This window comes from Lacerta agilis, chromosome 16 (assembly GCF_009819535.1).
Source record: "Lacerta agilis isolate rLacAgi1 chromosome 16, rLacAgi1.pri, whole genome shotgun sequence".
Classification (NCBI taxonomy): domain Eukaryota; kingdom Metazoa; phylum Chordata; class Lepidosauria; order Squamata; family Lacertidae; genus Lacerta; species Lacerta agilis.
The window spans coordinates 28363156-28390339 of record NC_046327.1 but is presented as its reverse complement, the minus strand read 5'-3'; the positions used below and the strand labels follow the sequence as shown (position 1 = coordinate 28390339).

At 43.5% G+C, this 27184-nt stretch overlaps 1 protein-coding gene across 2 annotated transcripts; it reads left to right on the top strand.

The window, feature by feature from the left end:
• Positions 1 to 4640: 4640 nt before the first annotated feature.
• SLC22A15 (solute carrier family 22 member 15) lies at positions 4641 to 27123 on the top strand. 2 transcript variants are annotated; one of them, XM_033173355.1, is made up of 12 exons: positions 4641 to 4754; positions 8021 to 8233; positions 10094 to 10226; positions 11977 to 12141; positions 12861 to 12990; positions 16359 to 16574; positions 18257 to 18397; positions 19947 to 20032; positions 21039 to 21159; positions 23429 to 23501; positions 25784 to 25972; positions 27018 to 27123. In XM_033173355.1, the coding sequence occupies exons 1-12, from the start codon at positions 4668 to 4670 to the stop codon at positions 27099 to 27101; spliced, it is 1638 nt and encodes a 545-aa protein (XP_033029246.1). In that variant the 5' UTR covers positions 4641 to 4667; the 3' UTR covers positions 27102 to 27123. The 2 variants fall into 2 exon arrangements, with proteins under 2 accessions (XP_033029246.1, XP_033029247.1); XM_033173356.1 differs by lacking the exon at positions 11977 to 12141.
• The last annotated feature ends 61 nt before the right edge of the window (positions 27124 to 27184 follow it).

Below are 27184 nucleotides of genomic sequence, written 5' to 3'. Positions count from 1 at the left end.
TGTAAGTAGGTAAATAGGTACCACTCCAGTGGGAAGGTAAACGGCATTTCCGTGCACTGCTCTGGTTCACCAGAAGCGGCTTGGTCATGCTGGCCACATGACCCGGAAGCTGTACGCCAGCTCCCTCGGCCAGTAAAGCGAGATGAGCACCGCAACCATAGAGTCGTCCGCAACTGCATCTAACGGTCAGGGGTCCCTTTACCTTAACCATACTGGAAGTGCCATTTGTAGTAGGCCGAAACCCTTGAAAAAGTCGCAATTGCTACCTGTGAATGATGTGATGAGTAATGAATTCAAAATGCATTTTGTTGTACTAATAGCTGGCCTGCGCCTCAAAAAGAGATATTGTAGAACCGGAAAAGGTTAAGAAAAGGACAACCAAAATGGTCAAGGGACTGAAGCAAATCTCCTTTCAGGAAAGGTCACATTTGGGGCTTTTTAGTTTAGAAAAAAAAGGTGAGTAAGAGGACACATGTTAAACAATTGTGCAGTGTGGATAAAGTGACAAGAGAGAGGTTTTATTTCCTTTCATGTAATACTAGAACTTGGGGGGGGGGGCATCCAGTGATTCAGGACAGATTAAAGAAAGTACATCTCCATATAGAGCATAATTAAACTTTGAAATTTGCTCCCACAGGAGGCAGGACCCAGGTGGCGCTGTGGGTTAAACCACAGAGTCTAGGGCTTGCTGATCAGAAGGTCGGCGGTTCGAATCCCTGCCACGGGGTGAGCTCCCGTTGCTCGGTCCCAGCTCCTGCCAACCTAGCAGTTCGAAAGCACATCAAAGTGCAAGTAGATAAATAGGGACCGCTCCAGCGGGAAGGTAAACGGCGTTTCCGTGCGCTGCTCTGGTTCGCCAGAAAGCGGCTTTGTCATGCTGGCCACATGACCCGGAAGCTGTCTGCGGACAAACGCCGGCTCCCTTGGCCTATAAAGCGAGATGAGCGCCGCAACCCCAGAGTCGGACACGACTGGACCTGATGGTCAGGGGTCCCTTTACCTTTACCTTTACCCACAGGAGGCAGTGATGACCACCAACCTGGAGGCCTTTAAAAGAGGATTAGACAAATTAACGGAGGATAAAGCTATCAGGAGTTACTAGCCATGAGGACTATGTTTAACCTTCACTATCACTGGCACTATGCCACTGAATACCAGTTGCTGGAGATCCCAGGTGAGGAGACTGCCATTGCACCCAGGTCGTGCGAGCCGGCTTTGCACAGGAACTTGGTTGGCCAGTGTGAGTACGGATGCTGCTGTTTTTATCATATGTGGTGGTCTTGTAGTAAGGTTAAAGCTTACTGGGAAATGATATATAATGAAATGAAAAGGATGTTTAAAATAACCTTTGTAAGAAAACCCAGAAGCTTTTCTTTTGGGAAATATAGGGACAGAACTACCTAAACTGTATAGAAACTTATTCATGTATGCTACTACAGCGGCAAGAATGTTACCTGCCCCAAAACGGAAAGAAGTCCTAGTAAAGGAAGAATGGATACAAAAACTTATGGAATATGCAGAAATGGCGAAACTTACCAGAAGAATAAGAAATAAAGATAACTATTTTTTAATATAAAAGAATGCAAATGGTTTATTGAATATTTACTGATAGATTGTAAATAGATAACAAATATTGGCAGGATTATTGTAATAACCTGTGTGGGATGTGAAACACAGAGCAGTTAAGTACAACATTCCTAGAGTGGACATAAAAGGGGATGTCTGGACCAGCCAGTCGGAACTTCCTATTTCCTCCTGGGCTGGGACAGACTTCCTCTGCATGTGACTAGAGGTGGGCGGGCCTCACCTGTGTTGGTAACAAAATACCTCAGGGGAGTTGGTATCTCTCTCTCTCTCTGACTCCATTTGTCGAAGAAGCAACATCTGCTTAGTCTGAGATGCTCTCTTGGCTTACAGGACAAAGGAACTATCTCTTTATGGGATAGATTCCAGGTGTATATATTTTGTAACTTAAGTCTGCCTTCTGGGATTCATTTGTGAACAGAATGTGAGTAAACTATTTTATATACTTTTATACAAGACTGTGTCGTGTCTATTCTTTTTATGAGGGACTAAAGGGGAAATTACCAGGAAACTTATTTTAGAGGCTTATACAAGCCTGGCAAACGTTATCCGCTGCACAAGTTTAAAAGGGGAATGTTACTCTGCTAAATTGTAGAACTTGTTAACACAAGTTGGAAAGGATATAATTAAACAATATATCCTCTCCTGCCTCCCTGAACATTCTCACAACCCGCTGTTTCATCAGAGTATATATTTAAAGAAGATGAATAAATGAGCAAATTAAATTAATTTGGATATGCAGACGATATTAAAAATAAATTTAATGAACTGCATCAAGAGGGGAAAGGAAGTCAAGTTTTGAAATGTTAAAATGATTGTAAAATTAGTGAAATGTATAAACTTGAAAAGTATACACACACACACACGCACACATATATATGTATATGAACAGGAGGCTGCACTAGATGAGCCTTTGGTATGATCCTTCTTATGCTGTTAATTCCAAGTGATGCTGCATGCTATAACATCACCAAAATGCCACCACTTTCTAATTTCTACAAATACGTGATATTTCGATTAAAAAACACAGAGTCCCCACACAGAGCTACAGTTCCCAGCACCTGTAAGAAACTAAGGATTATTTGGGGGAAGGTCTCATTACTGTCAAAATGGAGTACAGAACTTCAAATGTATGGTCTGGATGTGACCTGTAGATGTTTCCAGATGGGGGTTTAAGATATCACAAAAAGGTTATTGGTGGCAGATGTCCACACAACTATACCTTTAAAACACATTCCTTCCCCTCATAAGAGGCTTTGTAGTCTGTGAAGGGTTACTGGGAACTGTGTGTCTCTAAAGGGGAAACTACAGCACTCAGAAATCTTTGAGGGAAAGGATGTGCTTCTAATGCACTTTAAAGGAACATGCGCACAGTCGGGTTTTCCTGTGGAAAAAGTAAATATGGATTAAGGGGATGTTGAGGAATACAGGCTGACATTTTGATGCCAGCACTGATCCTACAATGAACATTCATCTAAGGTGCACCGCTAAATCAGTCAGCTGAAATGAAAAACAAAACAAAAGTATCAGGAATGAACCTGGATGTGCGGGGGGAAAGACTGGAAGTCTACTTCAGTTCTGAAACAGAAAACAGATTCGTAGTCTCAGAATGAGGTGAGAAATGAGCCCCCTTCTTTATTTCCAGTTGCATGCCTTTTGCATCTGGCTCTGGCTGGCAGTAGGAAAACATGATCATCTGACAATCCTGAAGTCTTTCCCAGCCCTTGTTCCAAATAGAGCCAGTTACAAACTCCCTTCTTTGTGGCTAAGTTTGTTTACAGGGCGAGGGAAACCCTGCTGCGCTGCCCAGTCCATTTGTTGTTGTTGTTCAGTCGTTCAGTCGTGTCCGACTCTTCGTGATCCCATGGACCAGAGCACGCCAGGCACGCCATTCCAGGTTCCTATGCAATACTTTTCTTTACAGCATTGGACTTTCCTTACGCTTCCAGGCATATCCGCAACTGAGCGTCCTTTCGGCTTTGGCCCAGCCGCTTCATCAGCTCTGAATCTACTTGTACTTGTCCTCCGCTCTTCCCCAGTAGCATGTTGGACGCCTTCCGACCTGAGGGGCTCATCTTCCAGCATCATATCTTTTATATGCCTGTTGTCTTTGTCCATGGAGTTTTCTTGGCAGGGATACTGGAGGGGCTTGCCAGTTCCTCCTCCAGGTGGATCACGTTTGGTCCAAACTCTCCACTATGACCTGTCCATAGCTTCCCTGAGTAATTCAAGCCCCTTCGCCACGACAAGGCAGTGATCCATGAAGGATCCCAGTCCATAGCTACGCTTAAAGCATGGATTCCCATATCTACCGTATTTACATTATTATTATTATTATTATTATTATTATTATTAGAAAGGTTAGCATTTTTAATGGTTTGTTTTTTAATGATGGAGACAAAAGGGCTTCTGAATGGAGCTATGAATTTGAGCTCTATAATTTTATTGGTAAGCCGCCTTGAGTCCCTGTCTGAGAAAAAGGTGGGGTATAAAGATATATTTTATGTATTATTAAAAAAACTGCACACAGAGATATATAATTATTGTGTATATGGATATATAGAATTAAAATGAGTCTGCGGAATATTTTTGCCTGCCCTGTTTCGCCTCCGTCTCCGATTGCCCCGCCAAAACCTAGACCTACGAACACTTGCTGCGTCTTCCGGGTCCAATTAGAACTTTAACTCAACTCAGCTTGAAGAGAAGACGCCAATACGCAAACTGATTCCCGTGGGCGGGGACTTGCGTTTAAGCGCTGCTGTCTGTTTTGGGAGGAGGGAGGGAGCATCTCGCGGCGTTGCCCAATCACAGCTACGCCTTAAAGCCCCGGATGTCGAAATGGGGCAGTTTGTGCGCACGCGAAGGAGACGGCGCCGGCAGTAACCAGGAAGTCCCGTCTCCAGGCGGACGTCGCGCTACCTTCCTTGGACATGCGCACTCGTGCCACTCTGTGGAGCTGCGGTGCTTCTCCTGTCAGCGCGGCCGGCGAGCTCTCCGCAGGGTAGCAGCGCAGCGCCGGCGAGTGGGATGCGCTTCCCGCCGCGAGGAGAGCCGCCGCCGCCTCCCAGGCCGCCGACCCGGTCATGGACGTGGAGGAGGCTTTCTCTCAGGTGGGCCAGATGGGGCCCTTCCAGGTCTGGCTCTGCGTCTTGCTCGCCGCGCTGCTCCAGGTGAAGAAGCGGGACAGGGATCTTCCTCGCCCTGGGTGGCGACTGCGGGCCGAGGGAGGGAGGGAGGTGCCGGCCCACCCACGAGGAAAGGCGAGGCCACTGCCTCAGGCGGCAGGATCTACAGGGGCGGCAGAACCCGCCTCCAAGGAATTTGAAACCAGAGAATCCTAGAATGGAAAGGGACCTCCAGAGTCATCTAGTCCAACCCCCTGCAACGCAGGAATTCGCTGCTCTTGCAGCGTAGTAGTAGTAGTAGTAATTTATTTATACCCTGCCCATCCAGCTGGGCCTCCCGATAATAATAAGAAAAAGAAATAAGAAATAGTAATATTTATTATTTATACCCCACCCATCTGGCTGTGCCTCCCTAGCCACTCTGGGTGGCTCCCAACAGAATATGAAAAACAGGATAAAACATCAAACATTAAAAGCTTCCCTAAACAGGGTTTCCTTCTGAAGTCTTCTAAAAGTCAGATAGTTGTTCATTTCCTTGACATCTGATGGGAGGGCGTTCCACAGGGCGGGCGCCACTACCGAAAAGGCCCTCTGCCTGGTTCCCTGTAGCTTCACTTCTTGCAGTGAGGGAACCGCCAGAAGGCCCTTGGAGCTGGACCTCAGTGTCTGGGCTGAACGATGATGGTGCAGATGCTCCTTCAGGATCTGCTGCCTGCTTGGTGCCTCCCCCCCCATGCTTTCCCCAGGGAGGCTGACCTGGCACCTTTATTGCCTGTCTTTAGGTGCCAAGTGGAAACGTTTCTCTTCAACCAGATGTTGGACTGCAGTGGCCTTTTGAATGTCTCTGGGGTGGTGGTGGTGGTGATTAGTTTGTCTTGCTTTTGCCTGTGTTTTATTATGTGCCCTGTGTTTTCGTTTTGTCTTTTTATGATGTGAACCACCTTGTGATCTTCAGAGGAAGGGTGGTGTGCAAATTTAGTAAGGAATAATAACAACAATAACGCCCACCTCTACAGTGGCCTCTTGGTGAAAAGCAGGTGTTGCTGGTCTCCTCCCACCCCTAAGCCAGTGTGGTGTAGTGGTTAAGAGCGGTGGACTCGTAGTCTGGTGAACCGGGTTCGCGTCTCTGCTCCTCCATTTGCAGCTGCTGGGTGACCTTGGGCTAGTCACACTTCTTTGAAGTCTCTCATCCCCACTCACCTCACGGAGTGTTTGTTGTGGGGGAGGAAGGGAAAGGAGAATGTTAGCCGCTTTGAGACTCCTTTGGGTAGTGATAAAGCAGGATATCAAATCCAAACTCTTCTTCTTCTTCTAAGCCCAAAATGGTTAGAGTGTTGGGCTACATCCTTGGAGACCGGGGTTGGAATTTCCTGTTCCGCCATGAAGCTCGATGGGTGGCCTTGGGCCAGTCACCGTGTCTCAGCCTAACCTGCCTCACAGGATTGTTTGTTGCAAGGGTGAAATGGGGAGGAGGAGAGCCATGTGCGCCACCTTGAGCTCCTTGGGGGAAAAGGTGGTATATAAATGTAAGGAATAAATAAATAAATAGTGGGGGCTGCTCTCTGGGGTCTCCTGGGCTTTGCACCTACCTGGCATGATTCAGAGCACCCCCTTCCAACAATGGCCTTTGATTGCGACTTCAACCTTCAGGTGAGGTTGATTTGACACCCCCCTCTTTTTCTCTAATGTAGATCTTCACTCACCCCTTCTTCCCTGGTGTGTGTGTGTGGGGTGTGTGTGTGTGTGAGTACTATTTTGTGGTTTGCTGTGGTGCCAAAATGTATTGGGCTGGCCCTGCACCAAGTAGATGGGTAACAGAAGGGCAACAGTCGCTTGGACGGTATAGCCTCAAGAAGAGTCGCTTTGGTGGTGGTGGGTGTTGCAGTGTAGTTTATGGCTGTCACACAAAGACCAAAGGTGAATTGGAAACTACCCTGTAAAACTGTAATTGGAAACAGACAGGCACCTCCATTTATTTTTTATTTTTATTTTTTATTTTTGCTGCCCATGGTAAGCCTTTCTCCAACCTTGCAGCTGCAGATTGGATTTGGCCAACAGTGTAGAGATCCCTTCTCTCTCTCCTTCTCTTTCCCTGCCTCCCCCTTGGGTAAGGAAAGCTAAAGATGCTGTGGCTATTGTAGGCTGAGGTGTGCCAAACCCAACAGCCGTACCCAGGAAGCCTCCATATACTGAGTGTTGAGCTAAGCTCTGCTGCTAAGCAGCCAAACCAATAAAACACTGCCAACTGTGCTAGCTCTGGAGCTGGGAAGTGAGGTGGTGGCTGCCGTAGGTGCCCTGGAGCAGCTTGTACTATTTTAGTGTACTCACAAAAATCTTTGTTCACAAGAAACAAGTTTGTTTAGCTTATAACTCATCTTGACATGTTTTTTTTTCTTGGAAAAAACTTATTTTGTATGAAATAACTTTGAATTACCGGTATGTGAGCTTGAAGTCTGAAGTAGTACCTTTGAGAACTTGGCTGCTCAAATGTAGGTTGTAGTGGTAGAGAAATTCCTATAAGCAAAGGGGACCATTGGTTCTTCAGGTGGCATGATCTAAATTTCACAGATAAGTGTACAGTGGTACAGAGGCTAAGATGCTGGGCTGTGAATCAGGAAGCCCCTGTTTCATAGCTCTACTAGACAGATTTACTGGGTGCAAGCAGGGCAATGCATTACTTTGGCAAATGCGTATTTAGAGAGGAGGACTGGAATGTGTGCACTTAACACTTTCTTCACCATAGTTTGCAGTTGGTTTCATATCCTGACTTGTTTTGAAGCTGGTAACAATAGTTTCATGGTTTGGATGAAACTGGGGGGGGGGGCTATCCACATTTCTGTTCCATGATTTTAAGAGGTTCTTCTTTTCCCCACTACGTCCCCCAGGAAAACCTGTTGTTTACTGCTGAATCGGAACAAGCATCAATTGGGTTTGTTCCTATTTAGTAGTAAAACAGCAGGTTTTCCTGGAAAAGGCAGCAGAACAAATAAAAACCCCTCTTGGACCTGTGACTTGAAATTACAGGACAAATCGAAGTGTAGATGGGCACTGGAATTGTGGTTACTGCAAATGGGTTGTACAGCCTAGCAAAAAGAGCATTCATAGGATTGCTATGAATTGACAAGGTGGGAGGAACATTTCCAAAGCTGAAGAATGTAAAGATAAACCTGAAATACTGACAATTCTAAATCTAAAAGACAAATAACCTCTGAGTTATCGTGTAGGTATGATCAAGGATATTTGTTATTTAAATGTCTGGAAGTTGTTGTTTGTTCTGGCATTGATTTTGATTCTACTTCTCATTGTTTCAGCTCTATGTGGCCAGTGAAGCAATCCTCATTGCACTAGTGGGGGCAACACCTCCTTACCACTGGGACCTTGAAGGGACCTCTGCAAATAAAAGCCATAGTAATGAGTCTGCTAGTGAAGAAAGAACTTTTGGAAAGTGGCTCCTGACGGCCAATGGGAGTGAAGTTCAGAAACACATACACTTTAGCAGCAACTTTACATCAATAGCCTCTGAGGTAATTGAGCCAAGATTGCTGTGGGGATTTTGGCACTTAACCTTCTAAATTATTGCTACAAAATTGTAGGTGATCCATTAGAGAGAGAAAATCCAAATTCTACAGTAATGTAAGATTCACCAAGTAAGATGCCCCAAAACAGTGAACAAGCTTTTCTGCAGCTCTCATAATCAGGCTGAACAACAAGCAGAATAGGAAGGAAGAGGTCAGACAATATGGTGCAACCAAAATTCTGTGCTCCTAGCAGAGACTAATTAAGTCTGTGAACCTGGGCTCAAATCCTACTTAGCCAAGAAATTCCCTGGGTGACCTTGGGCCAGCCACTGTCAGCCTAGCCTACCTCACAGGGTTGTTCTGAGGATAAAATATGGGAGTATACAACACTGAGTTCCTTGGGGAAAGGTGGGATATAAATGTGATAAACAAATGAATTTCCTGCAATCCCAAATTGAGATTGCTACAGACCACAGCCTTTTGGGCTCCAATATTAATCTCTTCCCCCCATTGCCCTGCCATTTTGCTTAGGGTCAAGGCAAAAGAAGAGTTAAAGGTTTGCTCACTATTTTTGTCACATTCTAGTTGGTTCAAAGTACAGTCATACCTCGTGTTGCGTACGCTCCGTGTTGCATATGTTCGAGTTACGCACTTCCACAACCCGGAAGTCCTACATGGAGTGTGTGCGGTGCGCAGAAGTGCAAAACCCCACAAACTTCCGGGTTTTTTCTTTCTTTTTTGTTCGTTCACGTTACGTACACCCGGGTTACATGGTGCGACCTGGAACGGATCGCGTATGTAACACGGGGTACCACTGTAAAGCCTTACCCAGATGTAGCTGTGATCAGATGAACATACTCAGTCCTGTGGATATTGGCATCTGGAACTTTTCAAAAAACCACCAGATTAATTCATTTGATGAAGTGGACTGGAGTCCATATAAGCTTATACCACAATAAATGTGCTAGCCTTTAAGGTTGTTACTGCAAAAAAACACCTAGCATGACTACCTCTCTGGAAATTTTGTGTGTGTGCTTAAAGGGGAGTAACTAGTTTATGACTCCATAAAGAAGAATAAGATCATTTCTTTACTGGGTTCATAAACAGTGCTATGCTTGAATGGTAACCTGAGTGTAGCACAGTCTGCTTCCTTGCCAAGTCTGCCTCAAAACGAGCATTGCATAAGCTCATTCCATACTTCAAAGGATATGGTCTGTAGCATTTGGTGCAATTGTGAAGTATTAATTTCTAAGAAGAACTGTGGCTGAAACATATCACTGTTTCTGAGAAGATCAGCACTGAAGCTAAATTATGAAGTATATGTCTATATGCAGGTTTTGGCAATGGAGGTGCTAAACATACTCATTCTCAAAAGTTATGTCCTATTAACAAGATTGCAAACCCCCCACCTTAATGGATTAAGTTCATACATTGGAATTGTCATATCCAGTAACAAGTCAACAAAATAATGAGTATGCCTTCAGGAAATGCTTTTGTCAACTACCCCAGAGTGTTACATTTGCCATTTATCCATTGTACAGAAATAACCTAATATGTGCTCCTGTGATCTTTTAAGAGATGCGTTTTAAACTTGAAGCATCTCAATATTGGCCTATCTCCGGAAGTCTTGCTACTTGTGTCTAGCTTCTGTATGTGGTACATGGACAATAAATATGCAATGTTACCTATAGATATAAATCAGTAAGGAGAGAAAAGTACTTTTTATTTGCACTAGAAAATACAGTAACTTTTTGTCGGGTGCTAGTTGTTAGGTGCATGATAATGTTAAAGATAATTTATGGATTTTAAAAAGAAGCTCTTACCTTCTGTTGGATTCTGCCAAACTCTGCTTTTTTCTCCCCCTAGTGGTTTTTAATTGGCAACACATCATACAAGATCAGCGCTGCTAGTTCGTTTTTCTTCAGTGGTGTGTTTGTTGGAGTGATTACTTTTGGACAGCTCTCAGATCGTTTTGGACGGAAGAAAGTCTACCTTGTAGGTAAGCTGTCATCAGAAAAAGATGAAGGAAAAACCCTCTGTCTTTCTTAGCACAGTTGTATTCTCTGCCCTGTCCAGGTATTTTAAAGAAAAGCCATGAATTTGAGTACAGTCGTACCTCGGGTTACAAACACTCCGGTTTGCGTACTTTTCAGGTTACGAACTCCGCTAACCCGGAAGCGCAACCCAACGCGTGTGTGATTTGCGCATGCGCAGAGCGTTTTTTGCGGGGGTTTTGGGTTTTTCGGTCTGGGCATGCGCAGAACAAATTGTTCAGGTTATGTCCTTTTCGGGTTACGTACTGTAACCCGGAACGGATTTAGTATGTAACCCAGGGTACCACTGTACTCTATAGACTACACTTCAGATGTTGGGGATCTCATCATAGCTTTCTCTTTTCACAATTTGTAGTCATCTTCTGGGACATTGGAGACTCTTGAAGAGAGAAGGGGGAGTATGGGTTGATTATAAGAGTTTTTAAAATTTCTTGTGAAAATAATCCATGGATGGTTTTTAATTTGGGCCCAATTGTCCCATTTGGATTTTGGGGGATTCTCCTTTGTGTCAAATTGGCTAGTGACCTTGTGCTTTGCGCTGTGCTGCTTTTCTCTTCCAATAATTGTGTGCTCCTTACTTCAAGAACAAGGTGGTGGTGGTTATCTGCAGGATTTTGTTGCAGTTTCTTTTGTGGCTCAGTCTGATCTGTATTGTGTAGAGAAACTGCAAAGCTGTCCATATACTTGCAGCCCTATAGTTCTAACCTATTTGTTGGAAGCAAATAAAGCAGCTACATTGCTGTTACTCAAATATTCTGGATATTTATTTGTTATCCAAAATATTTGTAGCTTGCCTTCTTACTCATACATAGATCCAAGAAATTTAAATGATAACATGGGGTTACCGGGTAGCCCACCCTCTCTAACTGAAGGCTCACAAACATAGTTACCAGTTCTCTTTTGGGATAACACACACCCTGGCACCAGGAAAATCTAACAACAGATGACAGTTACAAGAGGCAAGTTACAGGTGGGTAGCCGTGTTGGTCTGCCATATCTGAAGAAGTGTGCATGCACACGAAAGCTCATACCAGGAACAAACTCAGTTGGTCTCTAAGGTGCTACTAAAAAGAATTTTCGATTTTGTTTTGACAAGAGGCAAGGTTTACCTTTGCCTGGGCTGCTGATCTTAAGTGTTGCCTCAGCTGCTCCATCTTTCTCTCCTTAGCAGCCCCCAAGCAGCAAAAAAGGCTGCGGGGACAAGATGGCAACATTCCTCACCCTGGCTCAGATATTTTGGCTGTTGCTGCCAGCTCTTAAAGCCCTGGCAAGCCCAATGTAAATAGTTGCCTTTAAAATGTCCACCAGGAAAGCCTGATAGCAGCTGGCTATTAAAATGGGATAATCATATGCGCTATTCATTGCAGAATTAGAAGCCATTTAAAGATATGGGAGCTGCTGATTTTTAAAAAGAGAGAGGATAATTGTAAAACATGATTCCCTCCATTGGGTGCTTTTCCATAAAGCGAACCAGACAACGAATCCTATCATATGTAGAAAACTTTTGTGTAAGATACGCTCAGCTATATTTTTCATTAACAAACACTACATGTACTTTCTTGAGCAACCAAGCAGAACTGCATTAAAATATTGCACTGTGTCCACAATGGCTAACTTTGGAAAAAGGGGAAAAAACAACAACCATTCTTTACTTCTTGGGAGATGTTCTGAAGGAAATTTTTGTTTGCCTTCCAGGTTTTGCCCTTGACATTTTGTTTGCTGTTGCTAATGGATTCTCCCCTTCGTACGAGTTCTTTGCAGTCTCCCGCTTCTTGGTGGGAGTAATGAATGGTGGGATGTCATTAGTGGCTTTTGTCCTCCTGAACGAATGTGTGGGCACTGCTTATTGGGCTTTGGCAGGTACAACATCTAATTACTGATCTTTTTATTAAAAGCTTAAAAAAAATTCTGGCAGCAAATCCAAATTTTAATTCATGTTTGAGAATGCTTTATACATTATGAGATTGACGGGCACATCCAGGTAATCTGTATGCACCCAGCCATTGATTGATTGATTGATTGATTGATTACCATGTGCACACATACTGTTGGAAGCTGAGACTTGCTCTTGCTTCCATCAGTTTGTAGACAGGGTAAAAAAATAAATAGCTTGCATGTTATGCTCATGGTGTATCCTCCAACTGTAACGTGTGGAGCAGTTTGTGTTCCCTGTATGCATACGATTGATCCTTCAGCCAGAAAGCTCTGCAAATTTTCTGTTGTAAAATGCTGAGCATTCTGATTCTTACACATTTAAAATACTAGCACAAACTTTAGACTCTGTATGATGAGAATAACATACCTAATATATGACGTATTGCACTGCCCAAAATTCTCAGTCCAGTTCTGCTGATGCCATTTCACCTGCAAAGCTGTTGACACCCCCCCCCCTTTTTAGGAAGACCTCACAAATAGTGATTTTAGGAACAGGTTGTAGCATAATTTGTCTTCTCTTCCCATCATAAATTATCTTTATCTTTGCATCTTTGTTCAGGTAGCCTTCTTTGCCTGTCTGTTTTGTGTTAGCAAACATCATTAAATGGTCAATAACACTTTTTTCCCTGTCTGCCTTATGATAGGATCAGTTGGTGGCCTCTTCTTTGCTGTGGGAATTGCCCAGTATGCTTTGTTAGGATATCTCATTCGCTCCTGGAGAATGCTAGCAGTTGTGGTTAACCTGGAGGGAACAGTAGTCTTCCTCCTGTCTCTGTAAGTTACCTACCTTAAAATTGTTCTGGTGGTATTCATGAAAAGGTGTGAAAATCACTTATCGCTGAATAGAAGTAGTAGTTATCTCTCTTTCTTGCACCCCTTTAAAGTATTTAAAACTGTTTGATTCCTACTTTCCCTGATCCTACTTTCTCTAAGCCTGGACATAGATTTGGCCTCTTCTCAAAGGATATTTCTAGACTCTTTCATCTTAACAGTCCTCCTTAGAATCCTTTTCAGTGTCTGTCTTGAAGTGTGCTCCCCAGAACTGAACACAAAGATTCAGGATGTGGTTTTAGCAGTGCTAAAGGGAAAAGAAATACTACAGAATTGTGCTAGCACTGCTCCTGTTCACACAGCTTAGGGTTGTGCCACAGCATCAATTTTTGTCTTGTTAGCTTTATCCACTGTGCTCCCTAAATCTATCTTTGAAGTTTTGCTGCCTTTCCAGATTCCCACCATTTTAAGAGCCATTGTGTGGCTTTTTCCTGCTTTGTCTTCCTTTTATGTTCTGGTAAACTTTGCCAAGTTCTGATCATCCAAGTTAGTTGTCACCTGTCCCAAGATTTCATAAGCTGTACGCTTCAGACTACTTTCCCCTAATGTCACATGTAGCCACTGCTTTAGAGGTAGGCTTTCAGCTACATATAGGCGGACACCTATTAGGATGAAGACAGATGTAGGATTTGAGGGGCATTTGCAAGAGGCATTTCATCTACATTATAAACTGGCATTGACATTTGTAATATACAGACACACACATTAAGTTGAACACTGCATCAGCCTTCAGTCTTGCCTCTCCTCTTGTGCTTCTAGCAAGTTGCTTATTTCTTTCCTTTTTTTGATGATGCATATGTTTGCTTATTCATTCAAACAAGAAGAGAAGAAGTTTGAAAATCAGTTGGAAAACTGCTCTGGAATTTTGGGTGGTAGGGAAGGTGCTTGATTGATATAGGAAGTACATGTCCACCAAAACTGACTTTACCTTGTTGAAGGTAAATTACTTTTTTTTTTTAGAGTTCAACTGAAAGGGTACATGTGTGAGAGAGACAGAGAGTGAGTGACTGGATGTGTTTAGCAAACGGTCTTGGTTGCATTGGTGTTACATATGAAATTGCCTGACCAGGTGGGGAACAGGATTCAGCCTGCAAGCTAGATCTTGAGTTCCTCCATGGGCCATGATGATGGATGTGGGAGGCCGATCCCAGTTGAGTTTGCACTTGACAGCAAATTTAAAAGGCACGGGGATTGCACTTGAAGGCCGCTCACTGTTCCTTTGCAAAGGCATCTTTACCTGTGGCTGCCCCACACCTGATGGCAAGTGGGCATGGCTTGGGGAAATGGCTTCGCGGGCCAAATTAGGACCTCCATCTGTCTAATTTGGCCCATGGGCTGGAAGTGTTTCCCATGCTTGTCTTGTACAAATTGAAAACTTCAAAAACTTCAAACAGCAATGAAAAATGGATGATTTCAATAAGACTGCAAAAACTTTATCTGGAGAAGCCCAAATCTGTTTTGGGGGGGTGCTAGTGCACATCCGCCATTCAGTTATACGCTGATGGCAGGATAGAGAATTGTCAAGCAATGCATAATCTTTGAGCACAATGTGATTTCTAGTACTGTAGAAGACCCAAGTTTTACATTTGTCCATTGTGGTTTTGCTTTACTTTATTTTACATAGCATTATTTGGTTGATTGCAGGAGGCTTTAGGCAATTCATACCTGGTGAATTGAAGTTGCTCCCTTGCTTATGATTACGCAATGGATAGAAGACATAGGCACCTATAATCTTCAAAAATTAGCAGCAGTCTGATTGCTAAACGCAAATAATATGAAGGCCTTTCCCAAGATACATCTGTGCAATCCAGACTCTAGTTGAAATGTCATAATTTCTTCTTCTAGTCTTATTGGGTGCAGAGTAGCTTGAAAAATTAAAGGTTCAGTGAGAATGTATTTCCCAAATAATTATGTGATTAATCATTTCAAAGACCATATTTAAGGTTTTCAATACAGTGCAATTTTGTACACACTTACTCAGAAATAAGTTCAACGATGTCCAGCAGGGTTTCCTCCAAGGTACGGTAAGTATGCAGAGGGTTGCAGTCTGAATTAGATTAGAATTGTAGAGTTGGAAGGGGCAATGGGGGTCATCTAGTCCACCCCCTGCAGTGCAGGAATCTTTCACCCAATGTGAGGTTCGAACTCATGACCCTGGGATTAAGAGTCTCATGCTCCACTGCAGATAGAAGTAATTACAAGCATAGTTTAATTCATAAATACTATAAGTAGGTCAAAATAAAAGGTTATGAGATAAAGAAGTACTTGAAAAGGGAAGGAAGTAATCTTTTAAATCTAAAAGTATAATAAAATAATTATCATTTTACAATAATGTAAATAAATTGTACATATGCATATTCTACTGAAACTTGTTCTAAAACACAATCGCCATTACCTAGCACTCTAAAAAAATCTATATAGTGTTGCTTCTCTTATGTAGTATGTTGACACTTTTGACACATTCTGAAATGGAAGGAACTGAGGGGGGCCCCTGACTTTTGCAATATTTATCTTTGCTGCAAATAATAAATTTACTGTTATTTCCATATTGTCTTCAAGAATTACATCCCTTAAATAACTTGCCTACTAATCCAAAAACTTTATTGTTATCTGATATTCTAATACTTCTGAAATGACATTAAAATTGTTTTCCAGTATACCTGAATTGTTGTGCAACTCCAAAATATATGAAAAATCCACTTGTGACATATTATATCACTAACTCTTGTCCTGAACTGAAGGATATATTTTGTTCAGTCTATATATGGCCAAATACCACTGATAATAAAAGGGAAGAAAGGAATCTTAGCATCTGACTGAGACTGTTGATATATGTGATCTACAATTTTTAAATAAAAATATTCTAGAAATACATGTTCACCAATCAGTTTTGCTATGTTCATTACAGAATATGATGATGATAATTTATTATTTGTATCATTATTACAGCATATGCATATTTTGAATAATAGGGAGATGAACTGTGTCAGTGTCAAGTGCTATTCTCAATACTTTTCCATACCACTGCTTTCACACTTTTCCAAGTTCTGTATTAAATTTGCATTTGTACACTCAGAATTTTCCTAAATCAGCTTAACTTGGCTGCATTCAGTGCGTAGTTGTGAGCCGCAATCCTACAAAATTGGTCTTGTTTATCCCTGTGCAAGGCAGCAAAGATTGAAGTCTATTTGCAGTATAAAACTTGTTAACGATTGTACTTTTTTTTTTTTTACCGGAAGTTCCAATATTGAGCAGTAAAACGACTCTAACGCCATCTATGGAATGTTTTCTCTCTTTTTTGTTCTTTGTAGATTCATTCCTGAATCACCTCGTTGGTTGTATTCACAAGGACGGCTGAGTGAAGCTGAAGATTCCCTCTACCTCATTGCAAAGAGGAACCGCAAACCAAAGTGCACTTTTTCACTTAAACTCCCTACTGAACGGAGCTATAGAGAGACTAGTAGCATCCTGGACCTGTTCCGGTACAAGATCCTTTTGGGACGTACTCTGATTATGATGTTCATCTGGTACTTACACTATCTTTTGATCTGATTTTTAAATTGCTACTACTGTACTGTAATAATAATAATAATAATAATAATAATAATTGTACCCCGCCCATCTGGCTGGGTCTCCCCAGCCACTCTGGGCAGCTTCCAACAAATATTAATACATTAAAATATCACGGATTAAAAACTTCCCTAAACAGGGCTGCCTTCAGATATTTTCTGAATGTCAAGTAGTTGCTTATCTCTTTGACCTCTGGTGGGAGGGCGTTCCACAGGGCGGGTGCCACTACCGAGATGGCCCTCTGTCTGGTTCCCTGTAGTTTTGCTTCTAGCAGTGAGGGAACCGCCAGAAGGCCCTCAGCGCTGGATCTCAGTGTCCGGGCTGAATGATGGGGGTGGAGACGCTCCTTCAGGTATACAGGACCAAGGCCGTTTAGGGCTTTAAAGGTCAGCACCAACACTTTGAATTGTGCTCAGAAACATACAACAAGATAGGCATGTTCTGTCTTTCTGGGGGGAAATATGTGGCTGTTACAGCCCCAAACTCTTAAAAAAAGAACAGGCTGCAAAATCCATTTGGAAAAAAACTGTAGAATATCCAAGATCTGAGCTTGTGGGATTATTTTAGCACATAATTACACAAAGATCAAGTGGTCCTTGAATGGTAGAGTAAAAATCATTTTGTGGGCACATTTTCCACGTGGCTTGACATTTTAATACAAATCTTACAAGACAGTTTGAGTAATGTCTCTTTATTAAATAGCTGGAAGACCACTGTCATGTACAAATGTGGTTTATGTTGTCTGGATCAAAGCAGAACCTTTTTTGTATTGTTTAATGGAAGAAATAAGACTTGGAGGTTCAGTGATCTGAATGGAAAGGTTGGATTTAGGAGCTTGTAAAGAAAGCAGTTTCTCCCATGGAAGGCAACTGGAGAACACCGAAGGAAGGAGGTGCCAGGGAGTGTGGATGTTTACTGTGCTTTTTCTGGACTTTTAGCTGCACTGGTCTGCTATTTTCAAGCCTGTCATTTAGACTAGCAAGGATTGCTCAAGGGTCCCCGGGTGCTGATTCAGTGTACCTGATAATTAAAAAAAAATACCCTGCCTGGAAATGCTTTAGATACTCAATGCCAAGGGACGTGGGTGGCGCTGTGGTTTAAACCACAGAGCCTAGGGCTTGCCGATCAGAAGGTCGGCGGTTCGAATCCCCGCGACAGGGTGAGCTCCCGTTGTTCGGTCCCAGCTCCTGCCCACCTAGCAGTTCGAAAGCACGTCAAGTGCAAGTAGATAAATAGGTACCACTCCAGCAGGAAGGTAAACAGCGTTTCCATGCGCTGTTCTAGTTTGCCAGAAGTGGCTTAGTCATGCTGGCTGCGGACAAACGCCGGCTCCCATAGCCTATAGAGCAAGATGAGCATGCAACCCCAGAGTCGTCCGCGACTGGACCTAACGGTCAGGGGTACCTTTACCTTTACCTTTTCCCAATTCCAAAATGTAATTCCTATTTACATTGCCCTCATCATGCATTTGTTATGCTGATATTATGCTGGTATAGTGCTATCGAGAAACCCTAGTCAATAAGTTCCATGCCTAAAGCTTAACATCCTTCTCTGAGTTCAAGGTTACAGCTACTCCATAGGCAGAAATCTAGAAAAAGCAACTTTGCATTTTACATCTCTTCCTCTTTACTCACTACAGGTTCGTATGCAGCTTGGTTTATTATGGTCTTACTCTCAATGTGGGTGACCTGGGTGGAAGTGTCTATGCCAACCTGGCTCTTTCTGGGCTAATAGAGATTCCGGCATACCCTCTCTGCATCTACTTGATTGGCCAAAAATGGTGAGTGTTGGAATGCTAGATACATTTCTTTCCCCCCTTTTTCTTTCTTTCTTTTGAGTGGCAGCAACAGCAGTGGGTAAGGTTGTGCTACCTCCTAGTAAGAAGGGGGAAGGGAGGGAATTAGAAAAAGCAGGAGGCAGGAAGAGATCTTAAAAGATCCTGTCCCATCCAGAGGAAGGGGGAGGCAAGATATCATCTCAAGAGATTCCTTCTTGAGAATCTGCACATGCAAGCCCCTTCTCCTAGGTAGACTTTATTCATGTAATCAGCCCTCTAGGCTGGTCATCTTTCTCATGATTATCAGTTTCATTGCTGTGTGCTACTTAGCCTGAATCTGTTCTTCTGCAGTAAGCAATACTATACTATTTTACTCTAGCATGGGAGATGCTTGTATTTCTTCATTTGAAAATAATTGAGATTGATCCCGAAGGAAAGGTGAATAAGAAGATACTGGCATAAAAGATACTGGGCATAAAAAAATTAAACCAATACATGTGGGAATGCAATGTACATGAAAAAAGCTTTTTTTTTCAAGCTCCGGAGGGGTAGCCTTGTTAGTCCATTGCAGGAAACACTACAAAGGGTTTTGTAGCACTTGAAGAAGAAGAAGAAGAGTTTGGATTTGATATCCCGCTTTTCACTACCCGAAGGAGTCTCCTTTCCCTTCCTCCCCCACAACAAACACTCTGTGAGGTGAGTGGGGCTGAGAGACTTCAGAGAAGTGTGACTAGCCCAAGGTCACCCAGCAGCTGCATGTGGAGGAGCGGAGACGCGAACCCGGTTCCCCAGATAACGAGTCTACCGCTCTTAACCACTACACCACACTGGCTTTAAAGACTGAAATATTGTGTATGTGGCATGCATATATCACAACATGAGGTGGTGTGCAGCATTGTGTGGTGTGTCTCGTCACATGAGGTATATTGCAAGACCTGGCATCATGTGATGAATCTCACGCTGTGACATGACATGGTGTTTCACATCACTTGGCATTATGTGGCACATGATGTGACAACCTGACATGATGGTGCGTGAAGTAGTATATCTCATGAAGCGTGAAGTAGTATATCTCATGAAGCATTCATGCACGGGTATAGAGGAAGTATTATAAATGGGCCCCAAAGGGAATGGAATATAGGAGATCTAGTAGGTTTATGCTGACTCCCAACGATAGTAATTGGTGACAGCACAAATCTTCCTAGGTTTGCTCTGCTAATTTAACACCTGTAGTGGGTGTTTCAAGTTAAGACCTAAACAAAACAAAACCTACTAATAAATCCTAGTTCAGTTTTCTTTCCTGGTGACTCCTTTTAAAGTTTTTGTTGATGATGATGGTGACAAGTGGTAATTAGGAATTTGGGTTAGTAATAGGTGCCTGAGATGATTTTGACATTCTAAGAGATATTTGTTTTTATCTCTGCTTAAAATCTGGAATAACTTTGTTGACTGAAGAGTAATAGGCTTCCTGCACTGAAGCCCAGGATGTAAAAGGAGCTTGTTTTCTACTTGCTTTGCATTTTCATTGTTCTCTATTTTTCCGGTTCTTCAGGTTTGGCCGTAAACGGACGCTTGCAGCATTTTTGTTCCTGGGAGGACTAGCCTCTCTCATCGTCATGTTTCTTCCAGAAAAGAAAGGTAAAAGTGTTATTCTTTTAACTATGGAGCAGACTGCAGGAGGCCAACATCTTGTAGTGAAGGCTTTCTCAAATCTATATGGGATCAGCAATCTCCAGCTGCTTATATGGAGAGTTTTGCCTTGGGCAGCTGGAACCAGACATGCAAGAAATAACTGATCTTAGAAGTTTGAGAAGTAGTTAAAAATGTAACCCACCTAATTGCCAAGTCCAGCCTCTCTAAGAACACTCCGTAGTGTCTCCTTTTGAGCCCGCAGAAGACTTGGTCATGTTCACTGGGTCTCTTCTGAGTAAATATTAGTTGGACACCATGAATAGAACTGTTCCTCTTCTGTGAAAAATAAACATAAAGGTACCCCTGACAGTTAAGTCCAGTTGTGAACGACTCTGGGGTTGCGGCGCTCATCTCGCTTTACTGGCCGAGGGAGCTGACATTTGTCTGCAGACAGTTTTTCTGGGTCATGTGGCCAGCATGACAAAGCTGCTTCTGGCGAACCAGAGCAGCACATGGAAACACTTGTTTACCTTCCTGCCATTGCGGTACCTGTTTATCTACTTGCACTTTGACGTGCTTTCAAACTGCTAGGTGGGCAAGAGCTGGGACCGAACAATGGGAGCTCACCCCGTCACAGGGATTCAAACCGCCGACCTTCTGATCGGCAGGCCCTAGGCTCTGTGGTTTAGACCACAGCGCCACCCGCGTCCCAGGTTGGACACCATGAATGGAACTGTTCCTCTTCTGTGAACACAACATTAAATGGTGCTTCTCTTCAGTTCCCCAGTACAACTCGAGGTGGCAGTTTGACCAGAGTGTGCTTTCTGTCAGAAACAGGGCAAACAAACAAGCTCCCTGAAACTCCTCCTCCTCTGATAAAATGGGAACAGGCTGGTCTTCCTGTTGCCTAGCAAGGGGGCGGCGGGTGGGGGGTCAACTTTCAACCTAAAGCCAAAAGGCCATCCTTGCTTCCTACAGCATCTTTACAAGCTTTGCATTTCTCCCCCAACAGCTACAGGAGTGTTTGCCATTGTAAACAGCCGCTCATTGTCTTTACTGGGAAAACTGACAATCAGTGCAGCATTTAACATTGTCTATATCTACACATCAGAACTTTATCCTACAGTGATCAGGTAAGACAGGTTCAGTTTGGCGGCTTCTGTTGTCTATATGAGACCACCTGACTTTTCTTCTTCTTGGGAGGCACCGTTCAGTTTAAATTCATAGGTCCTTGTTTTTAGGGTGGGTTGCAGTATCTCTCTGTAGCTGCGGGTCCTTTCCCCGAGGGGCTTGCAGATGGGAATTCGACTTCTCCCCATTCCCAAATGCAAAATTAAAATGTGAACATTCCTGTTTAGCCAAAGAATTCAGTTCACATAGGAAATGCGCAGTGCTATAAATCCACTTGAATGTTAGCTTCGTTTTGTGGGAATGTTGAGGAAAGTAGGAGAGGATATATTGATTGAATATTATCCTTCCTCACTCATGCTAGTCAACAAGTAGCAGAGCACCTTCCCCTGCACATTGCTGGAAGCAAGTTATATGGATTCATTATAATCATTTAAGTTAAGCAATCCAGTCTGGCTTGTCCAGACTGGATTGTTCTTGGTAAATTTCCCATTTATTTCCCTCTTAAAAAGAATAATAACACGACAATCTTCTTTAAAAAATAATGGTACTTTCGGTTCACAGTAGTATCCTGAAGGCAGGCTTTATCTTGTGGTTACAGTTACATTTGTAGAAAAAAGAAGTCTGAGCTAGGCCTCAGACTTTCTGCCTTGTGGCTTCCATCCTCTGTATGGATGAGCCATGTGCTGCTGGCTAAGAGCCAGCAGAGGAGTCCGAAAGGAGAAAATGGAAAAAGGCGAAAAGAGGAAGATTGCTGCGTGGCTAGCCCTTTTGTAGGGTCTGCTAGGGTCCCACCCATCTACCTGGTCACACACAGGGGGAGGAGGCTCCAGAGCAGGTATGACAGGAAGTCCTCCCTGCCTGGAGCAACATTCCCCTGTGTGTCCACTCTAGGCAACAGGAAATGTTGTATTTGACTGCTTCAGTGATGAATATATCCCACACCTTTGTTATTCAGTCCAAGGAGTCCATACAGAAATACTAAAGGAGTTTGTTGTTTCTCTGGGGTTAAGAAGGCATTCAGAAAGGAATGGGTTAAGCCCTTCTGCTGCCCAGGAAGGCAAGGAACATGTGACTAACTCTTCCTGCTGTATCCTATCCTCTAGGCTTCTCCCAAGTATGTTCCTTTGCCTTTGCCTGGGATTGAGCTTCTGTTCAACCTCTCTTAGAACTCAGTTTCCCTCCTCATTTTAACATTGACTATTCTTCCTTAAAAAGCGACAAACTACATTCTCTTTCTGTTTTACTGCCTTCTCCTTTTTTTTATTATAAAAAGGCTTCTTTTTTCCTTGTGGCTTAGTTGGTCACACACAAAAAAAGCCGCCGCCAGTTCTATGGCTGAGCCATCCACTGGCAGCTTCCACTACAGACTCATTCATTCTGCTCCAGACCAGGTGGAGCTGCTTCAGCTTCCACTGTACAGTACTGGGAAGCCAATTCCTGCTGCCATCAGGGGTGTATCTCTTATCAGGTCTACTTTTGAGTCCTTCCATGCCAGGGAACGTGCAAAACTCAAGCAAAACATCTGAAAGCTAGCAGCATTCAAATGAGAACAATGCTTATCTCCCCTGTGTGGTGACTTGGGAGTAACTGATGTGGAAGTGGGAGGCGTTCTGTGTACCATTTTCTGTGCTAGGAACCATCTTCAGAGGCAAAGGATTCAGGCAGAGCATAATTGCTCTACCAGGAGGTTGAACAGCCATCTAAAGCAGATTTTTCATTAGAAAACAGGCAACATTCTACCCCTGCACAAAATTATTCATTCTATTTCTCCTTCAGCCTCCCTTGAATCCACCTCAGTCAATAATATATACTTTTATTTAGGTGATTTATAGCCCAATCTCCATTAAAATTATCCCAGAGCAGGATGTAAAAATTGGTAACACATAATAATACAGTATAAAAAACTAAATCACAGCAATAAATCAAAAGTACATCATAGAACCACAAGAGTGACAGAGCATTGCCTCCAGTCAGTTAACCAAATGCTTTACTAAGTTGCCTAAAGCCCTTTAGGGTTGTTAACCAAATTAGCGAGGGGAAGATATTTCACCATTGAAATGTACCACTACAATAGGGGTGAGGAGGACTGTAGCCTCATAGAGAACCACCTGGGGCCAGGCAGTGTCCGTCATTGCTGAGTATTGTCAGGCTTATTAAATAGATATTTTCAGCAATCTGCAGATACTCTTCAGGACTTGGAAGTGTAGTTCTGAGCTTACATTAGTTAAGGAAAAATGCTTCATGTAAATGTAACTGTTTTATTTCCCGCAGGAATGTTGGAATGGGAGCCTGCTCCATGTTCTCCCGAATTGGTGGGATCATCGCTCCTTTCGTTCCGTCTTTGGTTTGTACCGATTTTTCCTTCTCTTACCCACGCCTTCCCCCAAACTGGACAGTAGCAAAATGTAAAGTACATTTTGCGTGGGTTCAGTTTGTCTTTGACTCCGACGTTCAGAATTCTTGAAAATTGCCAGGTGTGTGGGACCAATTGACAGTTGGCTTTGGGGTAAGCACAACTTTTGCTGGCTGATGCAACTTTGAAGAGTCCTAAACTCCCCTTGCACACGATAAAGCTCTAGTGATAGTTTCCTGTGAATAAAGGTTTGTGTGTGAGAAAGGGATAGGGGAGGGAAAAGGCAATGCAGAGCTGCCTAAGCATTCAGGTGGGCCACCTGCAGCTGGTGGACCTGTTGAAAATAGATGGACAAAGCCACCTTGTAATGGCTCAGTCCGTTGGCCTATTTAGTCAAGTTCTCCCTGCTGTGCTTGGCAGCAGCTCTTCCAAGAATGTTGCCATCTGAGATCCTTTAAAACCGGAAATATTGGTGAGAGTGTGTGCTCTCAGTTGAGCCCCGCACCCTCCCCAATGTGGCTGCTGCATTGACTGCTCTACTGCCTCTTTGGCAGCTCTCCCTGTGCGACGAACCTCCACTTCACACTCTCCCCTTGTTACTAAGTGAATTTTTAATCAGGTGTTCTGAGTCAAATTACAATGCACCCCACCTGTCCCTCTGAGGTCCGTCTGTTATTTCAATCCCCTTTTATCTATAATCTGGGGATCCCTTAGTAACAGGAGTTTTCCTGTCCAGCGGCCGTGGCCGGTTATATCTTCCGCTCTGGGCTTCAGGGGTTAAACTCTTCTTTGTCTACAGTTCGGGGTCTCTTTTTATTAGATTCCCTCACTATATCAGTTAGCTAAGCCCTCTTAGCAACTCTGTGGCAATACCAGGGTTTCCGCCCGCTAGCCCCTCCTGAGGGAACTCCAAGACACAAACTATCCCCCTTCAGGTTAGTTTTGTCCTTTCCCTGAGTTCACCTCCTCAAGAGCCTATATAACTCGCTGGACCAAAAGAACGACGATATTTTCTGAGCTCAACAATAAGAGGTCTTTATTTCTTACAGAACATAACGGTTTCAGCAATGGTTCATAAGTTTAGTTTCATAACAGTGTAAACTCTTTCTTTCAGCAACATATACACATCTTCAACGATCCTAACCTAACCTAACCTAACCTAAACCTAAACCTAACCTGGCCCCACACCCTCCTTCCAGTCACCACTCTCCTCTCACACTAACGGCTGCTCCTTCCTTTTAAAGAGCGGAATGTCCCACCTCCCAAGGGGTATCTGCCACTCAAACTGGGGTGCCCATTAACTCCTAAAACACCGTGGGTTTCTGAACATCCCCTAACTTAGATCTGATTCATTACACCCTGTTCCTATTTGTGAGAGTAGAGGGGGAGCCAGAGCTCCTTGAGAGATTTTTTGGTAATAGTCTGTCATGAGAGTTGTTCTGTTCCTTCCACCCTTGACCCTGACAGGCGTAGCTAGGGCATAGATGTCTGAGTCTGGTTCTTCTGTCTCCCCTCTCTTCCATACTATCCCTCTCTCCAGGCTCTGTTTTTGTAACTGTGCTCTTGCACTACCCAATTTTTGTTGTCTCTGCATGCATAATTTGGGGTCAGTTCACATGACCAATAGGGATGCGGGTGGCGCTGTGGTCTAAACCACTGAGCCTCTTGGGCTTGCCGATCAGAATGTGGGCAGTTCGAATCCCCGTGGCGGGGTGAGCTCCCATTGCTCGGTCCCAGCTCCTGCCAACCTGGCAGTTCAAAAGCACACCAAAAAATGCAAGTAGGGAAACAGGTACTGCTCTGGTGGGAAGGTAAATGGCGTTTCCGTGCACTCCTCTGGTTTTGCCAGAAGCGGTTTAGTCATGCTGGCCACATGACCCGGAAAAATTGTCTGCAGACAAACGCCGGCTCCCTTGGCCTGTAAAGCGAGATGAGCGCCGCAACCCCAGAGTCGTCTGCAACTGGACTTAACTGTTGGATCCTTTACCTCTACCTTTTTCACATGACCAAGAGATGTGTCGAAGATGTGACTCCTTGATTGGGTCGCTGCAAATTCTCATGCTGTTTTGTATGCTTGTTTCACCACAGTTGCAGCCTGTAACTGGCCCAATGTGTGCTTTGCCAGTGCAGAACAGCTGAAAGAAGGTTGAATAGCTGTTAGGTCCTTGCACCGTCATTTCACAATTAACATGAACATATTTGAGCCCTAGCTACTACTACTGCTGCTGTTTATTATATTTGTTCTTTCTTTCCTTTCCTTTTTTTTTTTACAGAAATCTGTGCAAGGGTCTCTGCCATATATTGTGTTTGGTGTGGCGGGCTTGTTTGCTGGTCTTCTGAGTCTGTTATTGCCAGAAACCCTAAATAGCCCCCTGCTGGAGACGATATCTGATCTACAGGTTTGCTCATATCGGCGGCTAGGAGATGAAGCTGTGTCGCTACAAACAATGGAAGGCTCACGGGTATGAACCTTTGCCAGTCCCCTCCTGTGACAAAAGCTGTCAAATTGAATAGGAAGTCCCACTTTCTTTAGGGTTATGTAGTGCCAGCCTCTGCATATGGGCTCCAAGGAGAAGATATTAAATATTTATTTGTGCCTTTTAGATATGTTAACTGCTAGGCAACAGACTACATCCCAAATAGCCAGTTCTTCTCTGGCTGCCAGCTTTAGACCAGAGCCTGCTTCCTTCTTTATTTCAAAGGATAGCAACTGTTACCCATTCCTTCTTATCATTGCCCCCCCAGAAGAATATTGAGTTGGAGAGAAACAACAGGAGGCCCTCATGCTATTGAACACGTGAAGACAGTATTTCCTAGAGGAAAAACAGCCACCATGAAGGAACAGTGTTCTGGCATGCTTATTTTGTCTACAAATGTCCTGTCCTCGGCAACAAGAAACAGAAAGGTCGAGCCCAAATCCCTCTGTCAGTGATGAAGGAAGCAAAATTGACTGGCAGCAGGGTTTGGCTGCCATTTGTCGATCATAGCTGTGGAGGTTTTGAAAGGGGAAATCAGTGGTGCCGGATAGGTTGAGCGCCTGTCTCCCTTGACTTAAGAGTACAAAGTGATAACCAGTTCAGGTAGAATTGCAGTCACTTGCCTGCTCTGTGCTTTGTAAAAGTCAGTGGCTTCTTATTCTTGATTATAAGAGGCGAGCCTCAAATATGCCATAATCGTGTATCCAAAGTTGCCCTGGTTGTCCTGTTTGCACCGATAGTAATGACATTTTAATGTTCTTTATAGAGTGCTGAAAATACTCACTATGCTTTATTTCGTAAGATTTATACACTCCTTGATGGGGGGTGGGCAGCTTCAAAACAGTTTACAAAGAGAATGATCCACTTTAGTATTATCCCATATGGAGGTGTGGGTTGAAGCTGGGTTATAAACGCCTGGTGGAAACTGAAAATGACCTAGTCCTGCAAGGCTGAGATTAATCATATGAAACATTTTACTCTAAACTTGGTGAAGGTTATCTCTGATACCAGAATCTCATTTTCCTTCTAGTCTGACCACGATAGTTCAGCGGGGAGTGGAAGTGAAGATGAAGAGTTCTATGATGCTGATGAAGAGACTCAAATGATCAAGTGATGGATAAAACACTTCTGTTAAATGCTATGTCCTTTGTGAATTATCCAGTCAGCTTTATCTGAACAAACCTAAAAGCCAGGAGC

What these genes read in the sequence shown, in the direction of transcription:
- SLC22A15 (XM_033173355.1), top strand. Translation starts at nt 4,668, where the DNA reads ATGGACGTGGAGGAGGCTTTCTCTCAGGTGGGCCAGATGGGGCCCTTC. An exon ending in TGCTCGCCGCGCTGCTCCAG is followed by an intron (nt 4,755 to 8,020) that starts GTGAAGAAGCGG and finishes TCATTGTTTCAG; the next exon opens with CTCTATGTGGCCAGTGAAGC. An exon ending in AAACAATGGAAGGCTCACGG is followed by an intron (nt 25,973 to 27,017) that starts GTATGAACCTTT and finishes TTTTCCTTCTAG; the next exon opens with TCTGACCACGATAGTTCAGC.